The following is a 14,310-nucleotide window of genomic DNA, read 5'->3' as shown; positions in this document are numbered from 1 at the left end:
ATTGTTGACAGTGTGAAATCAGAAAAAAACCCAGAACACAGACTCATAACAAAGATAAAGAGTGTGAAGTTCCAGTACTGTCCATGATTTTGGCACTGGCATGGTAAGAAGGTCTATTTGTTTTTAATTTTTAATACCTGTAACAAAAGTAAGCACTCCACTGTCTGGTCATTAAATCTTATTTGGTACTTGGAAATTCAAAAAAACTTTTGCAACTCTTGTCTGTCACCACTAGCAAATAAAGCTATCCTTAACATAGGTTATTTCACTCCATGAATCCCATCCTCTGGTAAACTTATTACCTATTAAACAACATCTACTCTGCAGAAAACCCAGAAGCTGAAAACTTGCTTCTATTGGCAACTTTGCTTTTCCTTTGACATCCACACGTATTGCTTAAGACTCATACAGGAACAAAACCAGTGAAAAAGCCCCATATTTTAAAGCGGCAGTGCCTCATTTGCTTAAAACATGTGACGTCACATGTTGAACTTCAAGTCATTAAATGTTTCATGTAGATACTTAGTAATTTTGAATGTAAAACCAAAACGAACAAACAAAAGGACACAGTTAACAGTATTAACTCAGCTGGCTCCTTTACCATCCAGGTAAACGTTGTTTTTGGGGGCAATAAGCCAGATTTTACACTTCTATCAAAGACTTAGACTTTAAAGTCATACAAAAGGTATTTAGAGTATCAATGACTGACAACAACCAACAATTTGTTTTCAGGAGGCAACTCCCAACATGTCTCATATCATTAATTTTTTAATGAAAGCACCCCAGTAAAATCTAATACAAAACAGAGGACAAGCTGTGGAGCGTTCACCATGACCTGGACTGAAGTTTTGAGAAATGCCCTCTAGGTATCTCAGCTTCACCTCCTCTCTTCATGCCTCCTCACTCAATAGCTTTTGTGGCTTGTTGGTTTTTTTTTTCTCTACTCCATTTTCACATTTGTTCATGAAAATTTCAGAAGCACTACATAGCTGAGAATCTTTTCTTTTTTGTATCCTAAAACAAAAACTGAGTTGTCTAATGCTTAACTTGAAGAAACATGGACCTGAAGAAAGCTGCCATTGAAAAGCTCAGAGTTTTTCTAAGGCTCAGTCTCAATATTTGCTAAGCTGCTCAGTTACACTCTCACAAAGCCGCTGAAAGAAAAAAGACTTGGTCCTTCGAGGTGGGAAGACTTACGTTTAGGTGGTGAAGGAAGCTTGACACACCGCATGCTCAAGTGAGCTGTTGTCTCATGGGATTTATAACAGCAGCTGCATTCAAAGCACAACCTCCTTTGCACAGCTTATATGTGCGCAAAACAAAACTAAGAGGATAATGGCTTTAAAGCACTTTTCTCCTCCAACCAATGGGTTTTAGTCTCAAGGATTCTCTAAACTAGACTAATTACTGACTAAAGCTGAAATAAACTCTGGCTCCTACAACTAACTCTCTTTTTATACAATACTGGGAAGAAAAGCAGTTTACAGTTTAGCAGTCAGCATAAAGCTAGAATAGGCATAGTTTACAACCTCTAGTGACAGAGCAAGTAAGCACTGTTCAGGCATACCAAGTTACTTCTTGAAGTCCAATTCAAGTTCTTTTGTTTTTTCAAAATAGTTTTCTCTCTTCCATTTGCCTTTATTACCACACTCCGGAATATGGACAATATGCTGAAGTCAAGAAGGAATAAATAAATTAAAAATATGTCAGGTTGGTTAGTTGCTTAAGCTGAAAGAGACTACGCTTTTCAAGGTATCTATGATATACTCTGATAAACATATCAGTTTTGGGATTTGCCTCGGAGCCTTCAAGTGGTCCTAAATTACAGATGCAGTAGAAGGTGCTTAGCTCTCAACTGCCCCCACAACCCATTCTTATCGGCACTGAAATAAATGCAGCAAATCAGATAAAAGTGTACCATAAGTCAAAGCTGGTAAAATAGCCCTATTTACTGCTGAAATTTCCAGATGTCACAGTTTGGAATATTCCTGCACATGACAAGAAAGATATCTGGGTACATTAAAAGAAATTCTTACAATTCAGCTTGGTATAATTTTACAATATTCCTAGTTTCAAGAATAAATAGGAAGCTTGACATACATTCATGTGTGGTGTTTTTTTGAAGGGCAGATGAAAAGGGGAAGAGAGAGAAAGGAAAGACTGTTCTATGGAGGACAGTAGAAGAACCTTTTATTTTCCCTGTGAAATGTCTCAATTCTGAAGCTGAGATCGTAGCAGCTAGGCAGTTCGCACAAGGAAGAGCTCGATATGTGAATTACACTGCTGCACAAAGTACTGGGCAAGATCCAGAGCTGCAAGACTGCCAGCTGCTTTCAACCATTTCTTATAATATCATACTGTTACTGGTTAACAGTAGGTCACAGAAGGGTGGGATCTTGTCAAATGCCGTTTTAAGTGTTTTGCAGTAAAAAGGACTAATGAACCATGGAAACGAGACAAGTTTGGGAGTAGTGAGTAATGCTATGTGAGTATGGTCCAAAGTTACACACCATCAAAATTTACCTGTCCTGCATGAGTGAAAAAGCATATTTAAAATGGCCTTTGTTGGATAAGATCCAGAGCTACACGTGTAGTCAAAAAGATACAGCAGTCAGGTTAGAACAAATACTCTACCACATGGCGAAAGCCTGGGGTAAGAACAAGATGCCAAACCGAATTCTTTACAAACACCCTGAGCACTTGCTAACATTTAAAGATTTGGTATGTTTTAACTCAGCAGTCCTTTTGATTCACGTCAAAGACATGACTAAAAGGCCTGCCAGGGCTCACTGCAGTGCTCCTTCACTTTCCATTAGCAGTTTCTTGAAGTGCATGACATAGTGGTTTACAAGAGAAAAACATCAACGCACAAAATTTAGAGTTAAGGTGGGCAGAAAGAAAGCACGAAGTTCTGTGTTAAAAAAAACCAGTCCTTAACTAGTCCAAACTCTATCCAGTTGGTTCTATGACCATGTAATTGTCTCTGCAAGATTAAGCTATCTGGTGGGTAAGAGATTAAATACAAGTGACCAACAGCTAAACCAGTTTTGGTAAAAATGGACTTTTGAGGTTCTTGATGGAAGATGAAACGAAGGTTTAGTTAGTTGTGCCTGACATCATAAAAGTATTTTTTGATGCTTAAAGGAACTGATTGAAATTAGTGTTCCGGACAGTGTTCAGGTCATTAAGCTGTGAAAACGTCAAAGCAATTAGGGTCCTATAATCAAGATTTAATGAGAAGTCTGAGTTAACACTTTTCAGTATTGCTGCACTACCTGAAGGGAATTTGAAAATATACTTTTTGATGTTTCTTCCACACCAACTGAAATATGTTCCACCACTTGTGTCTTGCTCTGGAAAGACTTTAACTCCTGAAAAGAAGGAACAGTTTTTTTCTAGTCCTCTCCCCTTCATAATTTTTTTGGACGAAGAACCTCTACACCCTCCCAACATAAACGGAAGCAAACTAGGTTTAAACATTTAAAAAGATACAAAGGTTTATTAAATGAAACCAGATTTGACAGATATTACATAAATTAAACAGCAATAAAATTTTACTAGGGTTTATGTACAGATCACAGTGATTTTCATTGTGCAATGAGGGCTGACTGTAACTTTGAACAGTACTTATACATGTGAGCTACAACAAGCAACCAGCAACATACAGCGTAGTCCAAGCTAACCTTGCAAGTCTAGCAGTTCAAATTGATTAGTCAGTACACAAACGCCTGCTACCGCTATCACTACTTACTACACAACAGAGCATTTATAAAGCAGTCAAGATTTGCCATAGAAAAGTGCAAAACATGGGAAGTCTGTACACAGTACAGTACGAAAAGGAATCATGCTACAGTTATTGAAAGCTGAAAAATAATTCTATAGCATAGGAAGCACTGCATCACACCTCTTCTGAATGGCAAGCAGATGGGCTGAGGAACAGCCATATCTTAATCGCTTTCAAAACTGCAAAATCCCTGTTCATCCATTTAAACATAGTTTAGTACCTATATTTGATCCATTAACAATGACTTTCTACAGTGGAAGATCACATTAGTTAAAGCTCAGTAGCACACATATTCATTGATCAAGCTAATTTACAGGAAAATCTACAGCATGTTCTCCATTGAAATCATGAAGCATTTATATCATTTGGTTACAAGGCAATTGAGTTTACAATGCACGTTTTATCACTTAAAACCTCAAATTGGGCAATTAAAAATATATATATATATAAAACTCAAAAATAAAGGTTGTTTTTTAATGTTTAACATTCTTGTTCACCAAAGCAGAATACCAAAGGCCTATGGGCTCTTGCAAGAAAAGTCCTTATGCAACAGTCTATATGCAAAAACACATGTTAACAGAAGCAACCAAAATAAAATGAACTTCAGAGAATACAATACTCGAATAGAAAATAATAAAGTGTTCTAGTCTCCTTAAAAAAAACATAAATCCAGAGTCCTTAGTGCTGTGTGTATCCGGGGACTTCTGCGTGAGCATTCAGACAGAACTATGTTAGTGGGCCATGAAGTCCCAGCAAAAACTTAACATAAAACAGACTCACTTGTGCAAATAAATAAAATAGGCAGGTACCAACAGCTTATTAAGTTCAAGACCCTACAGAAAATAACTGATCACTTAAAAATAATGCTTAAAAAATGTTTTGGTTAAGCATTTTAATTAAAAAATTTTGAAAGCAGTTTTGTACTTAGAAAGCATGTTGACGAGGTCAGTAGTCAGGCATATGTACACATGGCTCTGGAAACAATGTAAAGTCAATGGATTAGCATTATTAGCAAGATTTTGTTTGTTTCTTTAGTCTCTATCATAACGAGCGTCAGTGCATCCACTGCCAGCAATGGATAAGATACATAAAAGAAAATCCACTATCTCCTGTTGTTCAAGCATTCAAAACTCCTAAGCACCAGTGGGGCACATTAGTCAATGCAACTTTATTTCCTCAGCTTTGAAGACTTCAACACAGTGCAGCTTTTACATTTTAAACAACAAAAAATTACATTTAGCACACTTGCTTCTTGCAGTATGTACCTTTTGAAATAAGAAACTGTTTTTTTAGATTCCATAAAATACTGTAAGCTTACACATTAAAAAAACCCTGAACTGTGCTTGCTCCCCTCAGATGAAGTAAGCTGTTTTTTATGTGCTTCAGTTTTTCCAACTGATGTGGAATAATTAATTCCACAGATACAAATACAGTGGACCAGATTCATTTTTTCAAGAGATAAGAGTAAGTTATTTTTCCAGGTTAAAATGATAATTTTCTATGGGTTTTTCTGTACTTCATTATACAATCCTACACAATACTTACTGAGTGGCAGCTGCAGCCATCAACTTGTGGCACTTGCATAACATTAAGGAGATTTTGTGATATTCTAGAATCACCACCTTGAAGTATCCTGATTTTCTTACACATTGTGCATTTTTGCAGAGTTATGCAATCTCTTAGACTTCCTTTATGAAGAAATATACCTAATACCCTAGAAACTGCAAGTTCTCAACAGCACTTCTGTACTGCTTAGAGCTAAACATAAGAAAATGGAGGTCAATTTTGCACAAGGAGCTGCAGATCTGTTGTGAAATTATAAACATGGTAATTTCAGTAGTGATTACCATAGTCTACTTTGTAAGCATTCAGGATTTAGTTTAGAAAAATGAATCTTTGGCCTACATTTCTTATGGCATTTCAGATAAAAAATGTGGACAGCAGTTTGTGGGCGAAACTATCTGTATGATCTACTTAAACAGTTTTATGTAGAGCCATCAGTCATAGTAGTGGAACTCCAGTGAGCTGATGTGCTTTTGAAAAAAAAATGTAATTTGGTCTAAGTATTGTGAATTCACTGAAAGTTATCTAAACCCGCAAAATCTGAAGGAATGTAATTACTTTTTGAAATCAAAGCACTTAAAAATCAATTCCCCTATATTAACACAAGTATCACAATATGTAACATGAAAAAAACCTGAAAACAGATCCTTACTTGTGTATGATCTACCTTCATGTGTGTAAGTATTCGTATATATAAATACGTACATATGCACATACTGATATTTGGTGCTACGTAAAATGAAGCAGTACTGCAAATACTTCCTAAATACACTGTACTCGAGCTGCTAGAAGGATGTTAGTACAGGATGAAAAGACAGACTCCTTACACCTAAGGTTTGAACTCTACATATATGAAATTCCTGGCAGCGGATACTTTAGGACATTTCCAAAAGCAGGAGCAGAACAATCAGGCTTTCTATATATTCAGTCTTCCCTCTGATAATCTGAAGTGCCAAGCATTCAACAACTATTTCAATAATGAAAAAAGTCTGTTATGGCTCATGTTTTACATTTGGAGAAGACAGCAAGCTTGAGAGAAACAACTCCTGTAAAAGCCAGAGCCCTTTTGATCAGTATGCACTGAACTGCATGTTTACAGAGAGTCTTCATGTGAGTAATCTCATTTCAGACAGTGTACAATCACTCAATATCCTGGTTTGTAAAGAGACACCACTGTAACAGAAATTCATGAATTAGCTATTAAGATGCATCTTAAACAACAATAAAACATGCCCTTGTCTTTCTGCTTTCAAGTACGATGGTTGCAAGTGTGAGGCATTGGAAATTTTAGGTACAAATCTTTTTTAAAACGTAATTATTTTTATATTTTACAAAGAATTATAAAATGTATATAAGATGATGAAAAACTCATTTATCCTTTTAAGATTTTTATTCCTAGAGAACTTCTTGAAAAACATTACTTGAAAAATAAAAATCATAGACTCTGCGAAGTACAAAAATTTACATCTTTGCACAGTTCCTGTGCTTTAGTTGTACTGTATTCATTATATACATATATACTAATTTGTGCTTTTAATTACACAAGTTTAGTATAAACTTATAAAATTAAGTCTATGAGTTAACTATGCAAAAAGGATCTGGGAATAGCAGGAAACTTAACTAAACCATAAGTTAAAAACAAATCCTAAAATATACTATTTCAGTGAGTCTACTTCAGAGTAGACTATCAATATTACAATTTACTAAACTATTGTCAAATGTTTACAGCAAAAAAATTATTCTTGCCTGCTTCCAACTCTTTAGATATTTACTATAGACTAAGACCCATATCTGAATGCAGTATCATTCTTATCCACAAAGTCAGTCTTCATTTATGCATGAGCTCCATTTTTCTTCAGACCTGCTCTTAGCACTTCAATTTCCTTCCAGTTTCTAAGGCAAATAATGAAAAAGGAACACAAAATACAGTGTGGAACATGTGAATTGAATAACAAGTATCAACCTATCACAGTTATAAAAGAGAATCCAGGGTACAGAATTACTTACTCCTCTAACTAAAGTCTTCATTATTAATATGAAAGTCTTGCAATCAAGAACAATCCCATTGCCTTATCTGTCAAATCAATCTAGATATTTGCTTTTAACACACTGTTTTAGAAGTTTTAAGGACAGAAGGCCTTAAATATCTGTATGCAAATAACTCCTCATTGTTCTAGAACAGCCTGTGAGATAAATTACCTTTGTCATTCTGTAAGCCTGCTTTACAGTATTCTATTTCAACAATTTACTTTATAATATCTATTACTGTGATTCATGTTGGTTTACGAGCTGTATGGAAGTATTAACTACTGTAATCAATCAGAAAATGTAGTATCTGCATACGGCTCTCACTCACAGACCTGCTATGTTGTGAAGAGGACTCCTGACATTTGGACATACCTCGTCCAGTGTAGATGTGGCATTCAAAAGTTCTTAAAGATTTCTAGATCTTTAGGGGGTACTGGAGGTGTCTTGTTCCAGTCATCTTCAGGATAAGCTTCAAAATTGGAAGTATCCCCATCATTGGATACTTTCGGTACTATGGGAGGCTAGTCAGAACAAGCACAACAAAAATGTTAGTACAGTTTTCTCAATAAGTACCTCTCCATCATATTAAAGCAGAAATTCTGTAAAAGACTGATTAAACAAAAAGGCTACATATTTATAGAAGTTCACCTTTTTCACTAATAATGAATGGCATGAGAAAGAGAAACCTGCAGTGACACAGAGATGTTCCAACGTTTTGTATATATTGCAGTTAAATACTGCATTTCAAAGACACATAATACAGATACCTATTTCATTTAGCGCTCAAGCTCTAGCTGCTTTACAGATTGAAGGTAAATACTGCAAAAGATTACTACAACTAAACTTCCATGCATGTGCTGTTACAATATAATCTGCCACTCTTCTTCCTCACTCCTCCCCTCTTCTGTGGCCTATGACCGAAAAGGAGTGTAATCACATTAGGTTCCTTTAGACTAAGAAGCAGTTAGGTAACTGCTTTCTAACTGAAGGAAAAAAGCCTCCTCATCTCTTCATTGCTTTCAAATAGATTGACTGCTTTTAGAGGCTGAAATTACTACCTTGTGTATGCCACACACTACCTACTATGCTTTCTCCTAGCATAACCATAAATTCAAGCAAGTAAAGAAATTACTGCACCGTAAAACCTAATTTCACAAGGCTGCCTGTAAAAGCATCTTAATTCAAATGGATCTTTTTAAGGAAACTTGGAGGTGCCAAGAGAACGATCAGTTTTCTGTTGCTTTCTTTGGAGGATCCTTTGGATTTCTAGCACTGCCCACCAGCTTCATAGTACCTGTAGTTTTCCCTTGTCATGTATCTGCCATCAAGATTACTCTGCCCTTCTGGCCAAATGTTAGGAGATAAAGCTCCTTTCTGGAACATTTAATTAACCACAGGGGTTAATGCGGGGCAACCCCCCCTTCTTCTCTCAAAAAAACATTGATCTCTTTATCCCCTTCTCAGTAACAGCTTAACTATCATCATGAGTTAACAAAACACTTTAGGATGAGCACATTTTTCAGACAACCACGGAACTGGCTAAAAGTCATACCTCAGACAGGTATGAAGTACAGCAAAATGTTGTTCTGCATCTCCTTAAAAAGATAAAGTCTGGCTTCAGTTAGCTGAGATCTTATCTGATCTTTTGGGCTTCTCAGTTTGAAACAATGCCATCAGCAGGTTTTCAATGAGGACGGGTCCCTGAGGGATGGCACTTCTAAGCTTCAGCCAAAACCAAAGTCCTTCTTTTGCATGTGGCAGACGTAGTATACTGCCCAGGTGTGTAAGAAAACATGCAGAAACTGCTCTGCTCCAGAGGACCATCTGTGTCATTGGGGGTAAATGCCTGTACCCCCACCTCCCTGTAAGTATTTTAGCAGGAAAACCAGTTTTGTGAAGTGACACACAAAAAAAGAGAAAAGGAAAATCCTCTATTTTAGATTTTTTTTTCTCTCTCTATATATAATACTGCTATTTAAGATCTTACCAGGACTGAATCAATGTTTCATTTGTACAATAGGCCAATTCACACTTTTTACAGGGAAAAGAGAGCACTGCACTGTATCCATTTTTTCAAATATTCAATCTCTTCATCAGTATGGAGGAGTGAGATTGTGAAGAATAATTCTGCAGAATATAGCTCCCTCTAGAAATAACAAAGTAAATTTCTGACCCAATTCACATCCCTGCTCTGAAGTATAACTAAGCAGCATCATGTCTTCAAAGAGCTTAACATAACCATCACAAACATTAAGAAATAAGTTTTGGATTCATAATAATCTGAATGCCGCGGTGACTTTTTTTTTTTTTTAATAAAAACGCAACACAAGGGATGTCTGGACCTGATACTTTTGATTTGTACGTCTAACATTCAGTTTTTAATACTATTTGCTTGTTATTTGTTTGGTAAAACAGTACATTGTCATAAACTTCAGACTTTAAATACTTATAAAACATGTTATTATCCATTTTGTGTTCTTTGCAGATTTGCATGACCAGAATTTACAGTAACTAATTTGAAGTACTGACTGTGCTACAACAGATCTACATAAAACATCAACTGGCTGTAGTAATTATTAAGTATAAAACAAAACTCACACATTTAAAACAATGTATACTTTTTTTTAATTAAAAAACCCCAACAGCTACAGCTTTGTATTAGGATGTTGTCTACAAGAATACATTAAGAACATTTTCATCTCTTATCTATTTTGCAAGAACTCAATTTAAGATATCTAGCCAGAAATTCATTGTAAGAACCTAATGCAAAGAAAAGGAAAACCAAATATTTTATTGGTACTTCACTGACTGCATATGGTAACCTGTTACTAAAAATCACTGCTGTAAGAAATTGTACTGGTTAGAACTTTGAGGAAAGAAAGAAGGCGGCAATTCTACTTCCAAAGGACTCTGAAAAACATTTTGCAGTGTTGATAGCTTTTGCAAACATCTGCCCTCATACAATACTCTAATTCAGTGCTGTTAAAAAGTATGTTAAAATTACATTCATAAATCCTTCTCTCTCACCTTCCCTATTCCTTCTTACTCCCATATGCTTTACATTTTATTAAAGCATTTACCTGAATTGAACTTGGCACAAAAATATGAAGCACAGTGTAAAATACTTCCACAGATATAAGGGCAAGAAAAAAACCAAACCACCACAACCTGCCCCCCCCCCCCCCCCCCAACTCTAAACCTGAAAATTAAATGTTGTACTAACTAATCAACTTCAGCAAAATAAAGCAGGGATATTTTTTTTAGACATGTTGTATATAGACAAAAATGCAAGTAGATATTCATATAATTCTGCAGTATTTAAGGACAAATATGAATGTAATCGTTGATGTGTACATACACATGTGCTCATACACACATATGAACACACAGACTCATATGGCAAATAAACCTCAACAGATCAGCTTAAATAATGACTTCTTGTTGCAATGTCCTATAAAGTATTTTGCAGAATATACCTTTAGTCTCCTTTGAGGTACAGCATCCCAGTCTATAGACCTGAACCATCGATGTCTTTTCACATCATCTGCTCCATTCTTTAAAGAAAAAAAAAATCAAAGTAAGTATTCAGCAAGTTTTACATACGCCAAATCATGTATTTCATAAGAACTGTGGTATCAAGGCAGACTAAGGGTCTACCTTTTTTTCTTTTCTTATGTGATAATCATTATAAGATTCTACAGAATAAATTCATAGTACTATATCCCTAGCAGATCCTGAGTCCCAGCAAAAAGATCTGATTTTTTTTTTTTTTTACAGCATTCTTTTGACACAAGGGAGATCAAGAATAGGCTTTAAAAATGCTCACAAAACCATTCACTGCATTCACTTCTGTTTTCTCCAGCATTTTAGAGTGTCTCTTATTCAGGTATATTTTCTAATTCCTACACTAGTAAAAAAAAATAACTGAGGGTTGATGGTATCTTAAATAAAAATTGTGTGTGGGAAGCACGTAGTTCTATCAAATATTACAGACGTTTAGTGCCGACAACAAGAGATTCTCAGTACCATTACAAAAGTGTATTTACATAAAAACATTTGTTTTCATTTTAGATATACAGTACAAGGCATATTTGTCTTGTAAAGATTATTCTTTCTGGGCTGACTGTTTTGATTATGTATGCAAAGAATGAAAATGCCTTCTTCCCCTCCCCTCCCCACCCCAGATGAAATTTGGTTCAAGCACAGACTCATTCTCAAGGCATTAAGCACTGGGGAAAAACAGCTGCTTTTCTGTCTGAAGCCTGATCACAGCACAGTTTTAATGCACAGCACTCAAGCTCATACCACATGCAGCTCCATGGAATGAAGCATACCACTTTTTTTTTTTTTAAAAAAAAAAAAAGATTTATATGGAGTGGGACTATCCATGCTCGTATCCAAAGAGGCAACAAGGAGAGTAATTTATCACCCAGTTCCCTCAAAAGCAGACCTTATTGAATGCTTCACCAGAAAATGCCCTATGGAATTTAAGAATTTTTAAACCAAGTAGGATTAAGGAAAAGGATCAGATTTCAGAATCACCTCCCATCCCCACCCCAAATTCTGCTTCTAATTAGAAATATTTTTGAATTTGATAGTTTAGCCAATTGTAGGGGAAAACCCCAAAACAAACCAAAACAACCATGGACTAAAAAAACCCAAAGGCCAGCCAAACGCATTTCCCAAAACCCACATTTCAATAAAGCAAGTGCTTTTGCTTTTTACTTCAAGACTGTCAAAAGATACATAAGTTTTCACTGATCAGTAACTTTCTAAAATTTCCAGCTTATGAAAATTTGGTTTTAATCCTCCTGCTGTGTCCGTCCCCGCCCAAAAATGCAAAGAATTCTGAAGGATAAGACAAACATTCACTTCTCAGCTTTTCCCACCACTCTTCAAGTTTGTGCCGTAAAAGGCTCTAAAAAGGAACTTTGGACAGCAAATTTGAGCACCTATACTTGTATCAGTATAGTCAAAGAATCCGGATCACTGTGCATCTTTTACCTTATTCACTTATTAGTACCATATACTGCGCTTCTTAAAAAGCAAACCTCTAACCTCCCCTGCCCAGAGCAATGGAAATCTCTGCAGCCTCTAAAAACTAAAAGATTACACAAGCTGATGTAGGTATCTGCAACACTGTAACAACAGTAACAAGTCAGTGAGTATAGGATTAATTTACTCTGCCAGAAGGGTAAATGAACCTACACCGAACTTCCTGTGGTGCTTTGGCTAGCCTGTTAAAGTACCCAAGTTAGTTCACATGCAGCTAACTTCTCACTGCACTACCAACCACAGCTACTGCACAGCTGCAGAATCAACTTGGAATACAGCTGTCATCTTCTTGGTGTTACAAGTAGTACCACATCAGGACATCTCACAGAAGTCACGGGATTGTTTTGTGCTCCTGCTTGACATATCACAGATACAGATGTACTTCTGAGGCAGGCTGGAATGCTAGCTGAGACACATGAGCATATTTTTGTCTAGAAAGCTATTGCCTTCATAAGTCTGTTCAGAATAGGATGAATAATTTTTCTTGGTGGAAGACTATTTGACTGTCCTTAATCAGGACAATGACGAAACATCATGGTACTACAACAGCCCTCATGCTCTTTAAAATAGTTTTTAAGCTTCAAATCGGCTGGCGCATTGTCTGTCCTACAGTAGGACTTAGCACCATGTTTCGGGTCTAATGTAAGTCTTCAAATTAATCAGTAAACAGGTAGGGTTGGTTGTTTTTTCGGTTGGGGTTTTTTTTTGGTTGGTTGGTTGTGTTTTGGTTTTTGGTTTTGTTTTGGTTATTTGGGGGGGGGGGGGGGGGAGCAGATGTGAGAACAGAGGGAAACTGTCATGAAGGATAGCATTAATCCAGAGAAATAGTAACATAATTTCCAGAAACACACAGTTAAACTTTCCATTTAGGATTGCACAACCAAAGCAATGTATGGGAAAATGTATCTCTCAGCATCAGAACAGTTCAAGGTTTGAAGGGACCTCTGGAGATCATCTAGTCCAACTGCCTGCTAAAGCAGGTTCTCCTAGAGCAGGTTGCACAGAATAGCATCCAGGTGGGTTCTGAATGTCTCCAGAGAAGGAGACTCCACAGACTCTCTGGGCAGCCTGTTCCAGTGCTCTGTCACCTTCAAAGTAACGAAGTCTTTCCTCATATTCAAATGGAACTCCCTGTGTTGCAGTTGGGCCCATTGCCCCTTGTCCTGTCACTGGGCACCACTGAAAAGAGCCTGGCCCCATCTTTTTGACACTTGCCCTAAAGATATTTGTATGCATCAATAAGATCCCCTCTCAGTCTTGTCTTCTCCAGGTTAAACAGGCCCAGCTCTCCCAGCCTTTCCTCATAAGGCAGATGCTCCAGTCCCCCAGCCATCTTCATAGCCCTCTGCTGGACCCTGTCCAGCAGTTCCCTGTCTCTTTTTGAACTGGGAGCCCAGCACTGGACACAGCACTCCAGATATGGCCTCGGCAGAGCGGAGTAGAGGGGGAGGATCACCTCCCTCGACCTGCTGGCCATGTTCTTCCTAATGCCCCCCAGGATCCCAGTGGCCTTCTTGGCCCCAAGGGCACCCTGCTGGCTCATGGGCAACGTGCTGCCCACCAGAACTCCCAGGTCCTTCTCCCCAGAGCTGCCTTCCAGCAGGCCAACCCCTACCTAGCCTGTACTGGTGAATGGGGTTATTCCTTCCTAGGTGCAACAACCTACACTTGCCTTTGTTGAAATTCATTAAGCTCCTCTCCGATCAACCATCTAGCCTGTCCGGGTCTTGATGAATGGCAGCAACCTTCTGGTTACAAATTTCAATAGACGTATCTCAATGTATCTTTATTTCAAGCTTACAAAAACAAGAGACTTAGAAAAGCTGTCCTACATTCTTCCTAAAGAATTCTTTCAACCTTGTGTCTTGTTCAGCATTACA

At 37.2% G+C, this 14,310-nt stretch overlaps 1 protein-coding gene across 1 annotated transcript in view; it reads right to left on the bottom strand.

Moving 5' to 3' along the window:
* Positions 1-3,475: 3,475 nt before the first annotated feature.
* Positions 3,476-14,310, bottom strand: part of PRKX (protein kinase X-linked) — a 63,046-nt gene continuing 52,211 nt past the window's right edge. Inside the window, exons 7-9 of the mRNA XM_037377600.1 lie at positions 10,852-10,929; positions 7,748-7,896; positions 3,476-7,240 (exon numbers count right to left, since the gene is read on the bottom strand). Coding sequence (XP_037233497.1) covers positions 7,771-7,896; positions 10,852-10,929 — 204 coding nt within the window. The 3' untranslated portion in view covers positions 3,476-7,240; positions 7,748-7,770. The remainder of the gene's footprint in view (positions 7,241-7,747; positions 7,897-10,851; positions 10,930-14,310) is intronic.

Source organism: Falco rusticolus, chromosome 2 (genome assembly GCF_015220075.1).
Source record: "Falco rusticolus isolate bFalRus1 chromosome 2, bFalRus1.pri, whole genome shotgun sequence".
NCBI lineage: Eukaryota > Metazoa > Chordata > Aves > Falconiformes > Falconidae > Falco > Falco rusticolus.
The sequence above is the reverse complement of the archived record's forward strand: the minus strand, read 5'-3'. Positions and strand labels throughout refer to the sequence as shown.